Consider the following 12,492-nt stretch of genomic DNA (forward strand, 5'->3'; position numbering starts at 1 on the left):
CCTACTGCCGCCAAGCCTTGCCTCTCTTCTAGACTTCTGTCTTGCTCGGGCAGCAGCTCCCAGTGTAGCTTTGAAGCCCCAGCTTAAATGTGGGGGTGGGGCCGGCAGGACTGGGAGTGCGTCCCCGTGCTGCCACCGCCGGCTCACGAGGCACCAGAACCCCCGAGGCCCGCGGACTGCGGAGTGCTGAACTCAGCCAGTGAGGGCTTGGCCCGGTTCTCTTCCTGTTTCTTCAGCTCCCTCCTCCTGCTCCCGGTCCTGAGTCAGCCCAGCTGTCGGGCCCGCTTCGCCCACCCCTGCAGCACACTTACCGCCTCCCTTTCTTTGCAGCCGCATTACGTCCCGGACAACTACAAGAGGAACGGAGGACGGTGAGCCCCGGGGGGGGGTGTGAGGAGCCTGGACGGGGCCAGCCGCCCGCCCGCTCGGCCCCCTCCCAGGACGGGGGCCCTCTGACAGGTGGCCCAGTGGAGGGCCAGCAGTCACGTGGACACCTGGTGACAGGGAGCTGCAGTCCGGGAGGCTCACGAGGAACAGAGAAGGAGAAGGTTGGAATAGACTCTAGGTGGAGTCAGCAAAGTCTCCTTTTCAAGATCTCCGGAGCTCTTCTCGTTGCCCCAAGGCGTTCCAGTTCCTGGGGCCTCAGTCAAGTCACCGCAAGTGCCGGGTGTCCCCTGAGCATCCTGAGCTTGAGGCTCTGACTCACGCTGCCTTTGTGCACGGGCTTGTCCTCGGAGAACAGCACCGAAGGCTGTCCTTCGGTCTCCTTGCCTGCTGAACGGTGGCCCACCGTCCGTCTGCAGTGATATGGCTTCCCACGCGGGGAAGGCCTAGACCACAGGAGGGGGAGTCCCGGGCAGGAAAGGCCCCGCACAAGGCCTTACCGGAGCCGGACTGTGGGCCTCACAGGGCTGTGCCAGGCCTCGGTGCTCACGGCGCACTCAGAACTGGCTCAGCGGCTACACCGGCTCTGGTGCCATTTGTGACTCCTTGGGTTCCTGAGAGAAGGAAATTATACTTTATAATTAGGAGATAGATTTCAGGGGAAGGTAGTGATTTGTGCAAATAATACTAAAGTGACAACCGGAGCCAAGACTCCAAGAGCGAGACTCAGGGTTGCAAGCCAACCTGAGGTGCCCCCCCGCCCTACCCCCGCCGTGCCCTGCTCGGCCTTAGTCTGAATTCCCACCTCTGCCTCCCAGGTCCTCCTGGAAGTCTGAGCGCCCGAAGCCGCCCCTAAAAGACTTGGGCCAGGAGGACGACGCTCTGCCCTTGATCGAGGAGGTCCTGGCCAGCCAGGAGCAAGCCGCTGAGGACATGCCAGGCCCAGAGGAGCCAGAGCGGGAGGGGGCCACCGCCGATGCGAGCGAAGGTGCGAAGACGGAGGAGGGGGGTCCGGAGCCCCAGCCCACCCGCACCCCTGAGGGGCGTCGGCACAGCCAGCGGGAGCGGCTCAACCACATCCTGCTCAATCTCCTGGAAAAAATCCCTGGAAAAAATGGTAAGAATCAAGCTTACGTTCAGGGTTTAAGAGAAAGGGGGAATCCGTGCAGAAGGAAATGAAAGAGAACAGCTTTTGGTTACTTGCCCGAGTCCAGTTACGTGTCGGGAACAGGCCTGCGGGTGCAGAGAGGGTCCCCCCGAGCAAGGCCCAGGGCGCCCATGGGCTGGGAGCGGGGACGCAGGACTCACTGAGCGGCTCCGTTGTTTTCAGCCATCGACGTGACCTACCTGCTGGAGGAGGGTTCCGGCAGGAAGCTCCGGAGACGCACTTTGTTCATCCCGGACGGCAGCTTCCGGAAGTGAGCCTCAGAGGAGAAGGCCAGGCGTCCGCCATCAGCGGGGCTAACCTCTAGTTAGCCTCTAGTTCGAGTGCAGACGGGGGTGGGAAGGGGCCATGTCGCTGGCATTAGGTACTTAACCCTGGAGCTGGTGGAGGGGAAGAGGAAGGCGCCTGTGTACACGGTTCCGTTCAACTCGGTTTCCTCCCCGCTGCTTCGCCCTGAGGGTCCGTGTCGGAAGGAGGGCCACGCACACTGGGGGCCAGAGTTCTGGTACTTTGATAGCACTAGCCCCTCCCCCACCTTGGGTCGCTCTGTGTCATCCTCTGACCCCACAGGCCCTGCCTCGAAGCTGCTTCCTGTCCCCAGGTGTAACTCATCGTGGTGGGAGGGGGTCCCCACCCGCCCGGGGGCATCTGCTCTCTGGGGGCTCCACGAGCTGCCCTAGACCTGCCCTAGGCCTCCGGCAGGGACAGCCGCTGGGGCCTCTTTCCAGAGGGACCCTCGACTGGGAAAGTCTCTCTCCTCGTCCAATCAGGTCAAAGTAAAACGCAAATTGACAAGCACTTGTATCTGCACCCCTTTCCCCTCCCACCCCCCAGAATGTAATCACGGACTAGGGAAGGCCCCCATGGGGTCAGCAGGGCCCAGAACTCATTGTGACTTTTGTTTCAACCTTCATAACCTGCCCAGCCTGTGTTTCTAACGAGAAGGCCCGGCCCCCGCCAGCACCTCGCCCGTGCTGCGCCGCCAACGGACATCCGTCTCCGGAAAGCCTCGGACAGCCTCCGTGCACGTGGGCCCGAAGGCACCCCCCGAGTCGCCACACAGACCGTGGACCCGCGTGCGCCCAGCAGAGTGTGTGTCGTGAGTGTGCGTCACCGACGGAAAACACTACTCGTGTTCTCTTCATTGTATAGTTTGCAGTGTCCGCCTCTCAGACCGTGCTCTTGGTCCGGGCCCTCCGCCCCCCACGACAGCAGCGGGGGACAGGCCGGGCCGCCTCCTTCCCACCCTTCGGGCCAGAACTTCCCAGACGATACTGTCTCTTTAAAAATGAAATTTAAAAAGCTTTGCTCTGTTGTCTTCTCAGACATACATATGCATATACGTTCTAGATGCTCTTATAAGAGAAAAGACGGGTTTTAAACGTGCCAAGTTGTGTGTGTGTGTGTGTGTAGGTGTGTGTGTGTGTGTGTGTGTGTGTGTGTGTGTAGGTGTGTGTATGTATGTATGTGTGTGTGTATGTAGGTAGGTATGTATGTAGGTATGTGTGTGTATGTAGGTATGTAGGTATGTAGGTATGTATGTAGGTATGTGTGTAGGTATGTGTGTAGGTATGTATGTAGGTATGTGTGTGTATGTAGGTATGTAGGTATGTAGGTATGTATGTAGGTATGTATGTAGGTATGTGTGTAGGTATGTATGTAGGTATGTGTGTAGGTATGTATGTAGGTATGTATGTAGGTATGTGTGTACGTGTGTATGTAGGTATGTGTGTAGGTATGTGTGTACGTGTGTACATCTCTGCGCGTGGCCAGGAAGCAATACAGTAGGAACCCGTCCCGGACCAACGCCCTCGCTGCACCCCCGAAGACGACGCCCTGACTTGCTTAGGTAGACACATTGACACCTTCCATTCCATTCAATCTTGTTTTTCCTTTTCTCCTTTCTGTGTCACTCTTGAGGGAAAAAACAAAAAAAAAACAAAAAAAAAAAAACAAAAGAGACAGGGGAAGCCAAAGATCCCCTTGAGCAGAGAAAAAGAATATTTTATTAAAGAAAAAAGAGAATTAAGAAAATAGTTTGGAGTATTTTCTTACTGTAGAGAAGCACTGTACGTCCCCACAAGACCTGGGTGCGAGGCGCTCGCGTGGGCGGGGCACGGCAAGGCCCCGGCCGCGGTTTCTCTGGCGGGTTTTCCTTGCAGGGAGCTGGTGGGAGGGGGTGGGACACGGGCACTTTGGGGGGTCTCCTTTTAGTCAGAAGCAGGAAAATGACAAGAAAGAGATTAAAATTCAATATTTCCTTGAATAAGTGTTAAACACTAAAATTTTAAAAAACGAAAAAAGAAAAAAACTTTGTAAAACGTGAGAACAGAAGCAAAAGACACTACGCTCTGTCATTTTATCTTTCTTTTGTTGAAAGACTAAAAACTGAAATGTTTTTTAGACAATCAAACGTTAGGTAAGTGCAAAAACTTGTTTTTTCTTACTGGTGTAGAAATTAATGCCTTTTTTTATTTCTCGGTTATTTTATAATGAACTAGAAAAGCCCCCAGCCGCCAGGCGGGTTTGGTGTTTGGAATGCGGGGCGGCGCACTACGTCACTGCGAGTAGGTCCAGAGTTAGTGTGCATGTCTGTAGGCCGCGTGGTCGCGGAAAAGATAAATGCTGCTAATCTGTTTCCTTTTTACAAAAGCATATCTAAATAGATGATTGTTTTGATGTTAATCTTTGTAAATTATGTATTACCAATTTTAACATTGGATGTAATTGCATAAAAAGCTTGCATCTCAATCCTTGAAAGTCTAGTATTAAATGGAAAAAACTTTTCCTAACAAGAGACTGGTGAGCCTGCTCTTTTTCCCTCTTTCCTGTCCTCACTTGTCTTCCAGGATCTTCTTCACCCTGTTTCCAAAGAGGTCTTTTCCAACCCACAGCAGCAGCGTCCCGGGCCCCCCAGGGGCGCCCTCCCCAGCGCAGCCATTGCCTCAACGTTGGGATCTTTGCGGTCGGAGCCCAGCCTAGCCAATCCGCAGTAACCGCCTCCCCTTCCATCCTGTGCACACGTGCACACGTGCACGCACCACCTCACTCGGTTCTCATTCACAGCCTCCAAGGTTGGCAACAGTAACTTCAGACCGTTTCCGCCTGAAGCAGTTTACACATATCCATTTATTCGCCTTCACAACAGCCCTTTTAGGTAGGTACCAAAGCCCGTTTCAGGTGAGGAAATGAGGCCACAGAGAGGTTGATGACGATAACCTGCCCAGCAGCCAGCCAGCCAGACGACCCTGGTGGCGGCCCTCTCTGGTCCCCGTTCCCACTCCGGAGGCGTGACAGTGACAGAGTCTCAGCAGCTGCCAGAGATCACCCAGTGCTGGCTGGGCTTGCAAGTCCACAGTCTTCATCGCCAAATAGAAAAGCGTCCGAAACAGCCAGGTGTGGCCCTGCGAAGGAAGATAAATCCACTCCTGCCAGAAATGGGGACGCCTGGCGAGACACAGGTCGCCGCTGCGGTGGTTGCTCAGAAGCATCAGGACCGTGGGCTGCGTTCCCAGGATGCAGGGGGGATCAATCAACGTGGCACAGTACATCAATCCGAGAAATTGTGAGAAGCACGTGATAATTTCCATAGATGCAGAAAAAGCATCTGACAAAGCACAACATCCATCCGTGACAGAAGCTCTCCACAACGTCGGTCTGGAGGGAACGCACTATGGGGAACCCCCAGTTGGCATCACCCTTGGTGAGAAGGGAGGGTCTTTCCCCAAGGTCAGGGGCAGGACACGGGGTCCACTCTTCACCGCCTTCATTCAGCACAGCACCGGGAGTCCTCACCACGGCGGCCAGACAGGGAACAGCAATCAGGGCCTCCACGTGGGTAAGAAAACAGTGACGCCAGTCGCAGAGGACATTATGCTGTGTACAGAAAGACCACCAAAACTATTAGAGCTGACAAAAGACTTTGGTAAGGTTGCAGGATACAAAATCCATGTGCAGAAACCCACTGCATTTCTACACACTAATAATGAAGCAGAAGAGAAATTAATAATGTCCCCCAAAAATCCCCTCTACAACTGCACCCAAAAAAAGGAATAAACTTAACCAAGGAGGTGAAAGACTTGTACTCTGAAAACTATAAAACAATGGTGAAAGGAATTGCAGACAATACAGACAAATGCAAGGGTGCCCCGTGCTCACGGACAGGAAGACTCAATATCGCTAAAATGTCTCTGCTCCAGGCGGTCTACGGGCATAATGCAAGCCATATCAAAATACCACCAGCACTTTTCACGAAACTAAAATCTTCCTAAAACGTGCCTGTAACCACAGAAGTCTCCGAAGAGCCCAAGCAACCTTGAGAAAGAAAAGCAAAACTGGAGGCGTCACAATTCCAGACCTCACGCTCTGCTACAAAGCTGTAGTAAAACCAATATGGTGCCCAGGCCAAAACAGACACAGATAGCCCAGAAATAAACCTGCCATCACGTGATCGATTAATCTCCAACGGAATCTTGCAACGGAAGCAAGAATATACAATGGAGGGGCGCCTGGGTGGCTCAGTCGGTTAAGCGTCCGGCCTCGGCTCAGGTCAGGATCTCACGGATTGTGGGTGCGAGCCCCGCATCGGGCTCTGTGCTGACAGCTGGCTCGGAGCCTGGAGCCTGCTTCCGGTTCTGTGTCTCCCCCTCTCTCTGACCCTCCCCTGCTCACACTGTCTCTCAAATATTTAAAATATATATACATATATACACACACACACACACACACACACACACACACACACAATGGAAAAACAGACAGCCTTGGGTGGCTCAGTCATTTAAGTGTCCAGCTTTGATTTCCACTCAGGTCATGATCTCACTGTGAGTTTGAGCCCCGCATCAGGTTCTGTACTGACCTTGGGGGACCTGCTTGAGATTTCCTCTCTCGCCCTCTCTCTCTACCCCTTCCTTGTTTGTGCTCTCTCCCTTTCTTTCTTTCTCTCTCTCTTTCTCAGTTTAAAACAAAAAAGCCTCTTTAACAAAGATGTTGGGAAAACTGGATAGCCACATGCAAAAGAATGAAACTAGACCACTTTCTTCCACTCTACACAAAAATAAACTCAAAATGGATTAAGGACCTAAATGTGAGACCTAAAACCATAAAAATCTTAGAAGAGAGAACAGGCAGTAATTTCTCTGACATTGGCCATAGCAATGTCTCCTGAAGCAAGGGAAACAAAAGCAAAAATAAACTATTAAGACTACATCAAAATTAAAATCTTCTGCATATCAAAGGAAACAGGAAAACTGGGACTCCTGGTTGGCCCCATCGGGAGAGCATGTGACTCTTTTTTTAATTTTTTTTACGTAGTTTATTGTCAATTTGGTTTCCATACAACACCCAGTGCTCTTCCCCACCATCACCACCACTTTTCCCCCCTGCCCCTTCCCCTTCAGCCCTCGGTTCGTTTTCAGTATTCAATAGTCTCTCAAGTTTTGCGTCCCTCTCTCTCCCCCTCTCTTTCCCTCCCCCTGGACCTCCATTAGGTTTCTCCTGTTCTCCTGTTAGACCTATGAGTGCAAACATATGGTATCTGTCCTTCTCCGCCTGACTTATTTCCCTCAGCATGACTCCCTCCAGGTCCATTCATGTTGCTACAAGTGGCCAGATTTCATTCTTCCTCATTGCCATCGAGTCCTCCATTGTATAGATAAACCACATCTTCTTGATCCGTTCATCAGGTGATGGACATTCCGGCTCTTTCCATGATTTGGCTATTGTTGACAGTGCCGCTACGAACATAGGGGTACATGTGGCCCTGTGCGTCAGCACTTCTGTATCCCTTGGGTAAATCCCTAGCAGTGCTATTGCTGGGTCCTAGGGGAGTTCTATGGATAAGAACCTCCACACTGTTTCCCAGAGCGGCTGCACCAGTTTACATTCCCAAGCATGTGACTCTTGATCTCAGGGCTCTGAGTCCCTCCTGGGGTGTCGAGGTTACTTCAAATCTTCCGGGGCGCCTGGTGGCTGTCACTTGAGTGTTCACCTTCCACTCCTGTCATGATCTCACAGTTTGTGGGTTCAAGCCCTGTGTCTAGCTTTGCGCTGACAGTGTGGAGCTGCTTTGGATCCTCTCTTTCTGCCCCTCCCCTACTTCTTGCTCACTCTCTCAACATTAAATATTAAAAATAATTAAAAAATAAAATCTTAAAAAAAAAACTAAGACATTCTCCTGAATGGGACATTTGCAAATTATATCTCCAAAAAAGGGTTAGTATCCAAAATATATAATGAACTTATACAGCGCGATATAAAAAGAAAAATCAAAAGTAGGCATAAGACATAAAGACACTCCTCTGGTGAAGACCGACAGCCGCCCGACAGACGCATGAAGAGACGCTCCACGTCATTCAGGGAAATGCAAACCAAAATCACAAGGAGTCTCCCTTCACACCCGTCAGGATGGTTACATAAAACACAAGAAACCACTGGAGAAAAAGGGGGGGCACGTAATCTGGTGCAGCCGCTGTGGAGGACCGCGGGCCCCCTGGGGGCTTGGCTCGCGAGCATCTGACTTCAGCTCAGGGCACGATCTCATGGTTTGTGAGTTTGAGCCCCACGTCGGGCGCTACACTATGTGAATCATGGAGCCTGCTTCAGAGTCTGTGTCTCCCTTTCTCTCTCTCTCTCTGCCCCTCCCCTGCTCACTCTCCCAAAATAAACATTTTAAAAAACTGAATTAACATATGATCCAGTAATTCCAGTACTCGGTATTTACCCAGAGAATATAAACACACTTGTTTGAAAAGACACATGCACCCCTATGGTTTGGAGGGTTTTAAGATATTTTCCAAGTAATTTCTAGACCCAAACCCACAGCCCCAAGATCAAGAGTCACACCCGCTGCCCCAGCCTGGCCCCTCGCCTCAATTGCCGCAGTTTTAGCTCCGGGAGCCACGCTCGGAGAGCAGCCCAGGCGTCCCCTGAGGAGTCGTGCACGTGTGCGATCACTCAGCCACAGCAAAGGGTGCGTCTTGTCATCTGTAGCAACATGGATGGATCTAGATGGTACTATGCTCAGCGAAATAAGCCAGAGAAAGATAAATACCATATGGTTTCACTCCTATATGGAATTTAAAAAAACAAAGGAAAAGAAGGAAAAAAAAAAAAAAAGAAGACAATGCCGAAACAGATTCTTAATTACAGAGGACACACTGGTGGCCACCAGAATGGGGGGTCAGAGTCCCCTTACCATGATGAGCACTAAGTACCACGCAGAATCACGGGATCGCTATATTGTGCATCTAAAACTAACAGAGCAAAGCACGTTACCTGTGCTAGAATTGTAACTCTTAATTACTTTAATTACTTAATTACTTTAAAAAACTAACATGATCCAAGAGCTCCGTGCCTGCGGCCCCACGAGCTGGGAGGCGGCCTGTTCCTCGTGGACACGAAAGCGCGTCAGCAGTTTGTCTTCAACTCTTAGCCGCTGGCATCGACTACAGCGGTTCGAGGGCTCATGCCGCAGCGCAAACTTCGTGTCAGCGCTCGGGCTACTTCAGGATGTCCTACGAGGTCTGAGACCCACTGGGCCGTGACTACAAGTGTCACCAGATCCCAGTGGCGCTTGGGCAGAGTCGCTCTAGGACCCTTCCCAGGTGTTAGGGTCACGCACCATAACACCTAGCACCTGGGGGCAGGAGTCGGAGGGGCAGGTGGGGTCCTGGGAAATGAACGCTGCGTGGCCACGTGGAAACCCCGGGCCGCCGGGCAGACCCCGCCGTGGAGACACTGGTCACAGGCCGCAGTCACAGCGACCTCCCACACGTACTGCTTTAGTCCATGGCGAGAAGAGGAGCAGCGGTCGGAGAAGCCCCCAGAACAAGCCCCCCCCACCCAAGGCCGCAGCTGCCGGTCCCAGCGGCTCTGGGGTCCGGTTTGAGCCAGCGCCACCTGGACCGCAGACCTGGGTCTCAACTTGGCACAGCAAAACGTCCGAGTCTTTTCCCTCCCGGTTCTGTCGCCCCTAAGTGTCCTGTGCTCCAAGCTCCCAGTGGCGCTGCTCATGGAGTGCCAGACATGCCCTCGCTGTGCTGATTGCTCGTCCCCGCAGAGCGGGACCCTCCCTGCAGCCCTCCGACACTGCCGGGCATGGAGGCCCGGCCTCCCCACCCGCCTCCACGGACAGGCACCTGGGCCCTGTCGGCCGCCTCTCTGCTGCCGGGGAGCAGCGAGGACCCAGGGCCGCTGTGTCCCCCCCCCCTCCCCCCAGTGACACACACGTGCTCAGCGCCCACACTTTATTGGGACAGAGGAGGAGCGGGCAGCCGGGCACCACGGCCCACCCGGCAGGGGGTCTGGGGCACAGAATAAATACAAGCGGCGTGGGTGCCGCGGGGTGTCCATGCGCAGGAAGGAGGCCAGGCCCTCCCGTTGTGGGGGACGGTGTCGCAGTCGACGAGGCAGAGGTGCGGCGGGACGGGAGGCGCTCACGTGGTGGACAGAGGAGGCAGACGGAGGGCTTTCCTTTCATACTTGGAGGAGGAGTTTTCACCTCGTGGCGGAGGGAGGGAGGAGAGAGGGTCTCACGTCAGCAGAGACGGGGGAGGGGGGAAGGGTTGCGTAGCAGACTGGCCGGTGCTTCTGCGGCGACGCGCCTGCACAGGCCACCGCTCCCGGGGCGACGCGGCCGGAGGGGGCCCGGCCTAGAGGACCAGAGACGTGTACCCCACGGGCACCAGCCCCTCCGCGCCATCGCGCCCACAGCGGAGCCAGTCCTCGTCCACGGTGCCCAGGACACGCAGCACCTCCCCGCGCCGGAAGCTCAGCTGGCCGGGCCCCGCGGCCGCGTGGTCACAGAGCGCCCGCACCGCCCTGCGGGAGCAGGGGGACAGGCTGGTGAGGCACCGGAAGGGGCGTGGGGACGTGGGGACCAGCCGGGTGGCCTCCCCACCAGTCCCCTGCCACCCCCCCCAGCAGCCCTCCCGGTGGCAAACACACCCCCTTCCACTCCCCCCACCCCAGGGGGGCTCCTGCCAAACTTTGCAGCGCCCCTCCCCCACCCCTCCCTTGCTTGGCGGCTGTGACTCCACGCCATCCACCCTCCTCTTGGGACACCACTGCTACTGCCCGCACCCCTAGGCCCCAGGGCAGGGTCTGCTCACCCCTCCCTGCCCCTCACCCGACTCCCTCTTCAGGCTGAAGACCCTTCACTGGCTCCCAGGGCCTCAAGGATGGAGTTGGGTCCCTTCCACCCCCTGAGGCCTGGGGCATCTCGCCGCTGCCATCTCACACACACACACACACACACACACACACACACGCACACGCACACACACACACACACACACACACACACACCCGCACACCTGCACACCCACACCGCCACCGGCCTTCCCTGAGCCCCCAGACCTGCCCCTGAAGGACTCAGTCCTGTCCTCCCTGAGCATCCACCACGCTGAACCGCGTGTCCCCACACTGGGGTCCCCCCTGGGCCACCAGCGGCACAAGCCTTCATATTCCCTCTCATAGCACAGCGCCCAGCTCGTTGGAAGGACTTGAGAAGCATCGTCGAGTCAAGGAAAAGCCAAGAAACTTAATTCAGGGGTGCCTGGGGGCACAGCCGGTTAAGCATCTGACTCTGGATTTCAACTCAGGCCATGATCTCACGGCTCATGGGTTCAAGCCCCACAACTGGCTTTGTGCTGCCAGTGCAAAGCCTGCTTGGGTTTCTCTCCCTCTCTCTCTGCCCTTCCCCTGCACGCACTCTTGCTCTCTATCTCAAAATAAGCAAGCAAGCAAGCTAGAAAGAAAAAGAAACCTAACTCGATGGACTGAGATAACCCAACTGAGGCCAGACTCAGAAACAGAAGCAGGTCTGAACCCCGGAGCCCCTCAGGGAAGCACAGCCCACCCCCTCCCCAGACAGCAAGGCGCATGCCCGCGGGGACAGGACAGGCGCCCACTCCCCGGTGCCGCCTGCCTTCCTAACAACCATCACCAGGTACCAGCCGCCCACCTTCCACGGGGGAAATGGGCTCAGAGACGGTGGAGAGCTGCCAGCACCGAGGCCGCCACCCCCCCCTACCCCCCTGCAAACGGACAGGCGCCTCCCTGACCTGGGGGCCGGGGCCTCGAGCTCCTCAGGAGGAGACGGCGTCTCGGCGGGCGGCGCGCGCTTCACCAGGGCCAGCACACTCACCGTCGGGGGCAGCCAGCTGGACGGCCTCCTGGACGGAAGGACACAGGGCCACGGAGGTCACCGGACATCCAGAGAGAGAACCCAGGAGCCCAGGGTGTGGGAGGAGGGAAGAAGCAGAGACGCCGGATCCAAGAGGGCAGGGGCGGTCACTGCCGGGGGCACCTTCAGGCAAATGCGGGAGGCGCCCACAAAGGTGAATGACACCAGAAGCCGGGAGGGGCCTCTGGGAGCAGTGGGCGCTGCCCCAAGGGTCGCTGGACAGGCCCGAGGCCACCACGGTCAAGCCCGAGAGAAGTACTGAGCTGCTTTCCGGATTCTGTAAGCCTGTTTGGCTCTGAGGGCCATGAGGCAAAATGCAGCGCACCTGCTGCAGGGCGGATGGGAGGGAACCCTCTGGAGCTAGAGAAAACGGCCAAACCCTGGCCCAGATGGTCTCTATGGTTTCACACTGGGGTGACTGGGGGCTCTGAGCTGGGGCCACAGGTCCTGGAGGGGGCCGGCCACCGGTTACCTGGACTTCAAGCTTCCACCGTCGGCTTCTGTGAGGCCCCCAGGCGCCCCAAACAGTCTCCCCAGCCACACACCTCGGCCTGGTGCTGCCTCCTCCGCAGGCAGGGGTCCGTCCTGGGCGCCTTGGGCCGAGGCGGCGGGACGCCAGGACCTCCACCGGGGGAGAGGGAAGCCCTCGCCGCCCGCGGACGCATAGACGCGGGAGGCCTGGGTCAGCTGCCCCCACCAGCCGCCAGGGGCAGGGGTGCTCTCCGGGGCTGAGGGGCCCAGAGGCGTCTCCCCGGAA

General features: G+C 55.9%; 2 protein-coding genes and 1 long non-coding RNA gene across 3 annotated transcripts in view; 1 reads left to right on the forward strand and 2 right to left on the reverse strand.

The window, feature by feature from the left end:
- Window positions 1-2,853, forward strand: part of ASH1L (ASH1 like histone lysine methyltransferase) — a 136,817-nt gene extending 133,964 nt beyond the window's left edge. The window contains exons 29-31 of the mRNA XM_029933455.1: window positions 331-371; window positions 1,203-1,501; window positions 1,715-2,853. Coding sequence (XP_029789315.1) covers window positions 331-371; window positions 1,203-1,501; window positions 1,715-1,806 — 432 coding nt within the window. The 3' untranslated portion in view covers window positions 1,807-2,853. The remainder of the gene's footprint in view (window positions 1-330; window positions 372-1,202; window positions 1,502-1,714) is intronic.
- Window positions 2,854-4,647: 1,794 nt separating this feature from the next.
- LOC115286900 lies at window positions 4,648-9,129 on the reverse strand. Its single transcript, XR_003906331.1, has 2 exons — window positions 8,884-9,129; window positions 4,648-5,425 (listed from the first exon to the last, which is right to left on the reverse strand). It is a non-coding gene; the product is annotated as an uncharacterized LOC115286900 (long non-coding RNA).
- Window positions 9,130-9,781: 652 nt separating this feature from the next.
- Window positions 9,782-12,492, reverse strand: part of LOC115286901 (RUN and SH3 domain-containing protein 1-like) — a 4,454-nt gene continuing 1,743 nt past the window's right edge. Inside the window, exons 7-9 of the mRNA XM_029933230.1 lie at window positions 12,208-12,492; window positions 11,614-11,724; window positions 9,782-10,369 (exon numbers count right to left, since the gene is read on the reverse strand). The exon at window positions 12,208-12,492 is cut by the window's right edge and continues 66 nt beyond it. Coding sequence (XP_029789090.1) covers window positions 10,201-10,369; window positions 11,614-11,724; window positions 12,208-12,492 — 565 coding nt within the window. The 3' untranslated portion in view covers window positions 9,782-10,200. The remainder of the gene's footprint in view (window positions 10,370-11,613; window positions 11,725-12,207) is intronic.

The sequence above is a fragment of the Suricata suricatta genome, chromosome 3 (assembly GCF_006229205.1).
Source record: "Suricata suricatta isolate VVHF042 chromosome 3, meerkat_22Aug2017_6uvM2_HiC, whole genome shotgun sequence".
Taxonomy (NCBI): domain Eukaryota; kingdom Metazoa; phylum Chordata; class Mammalia; order Carnivora; family Herpestidae; genus Suricata; species Suricata suricatta.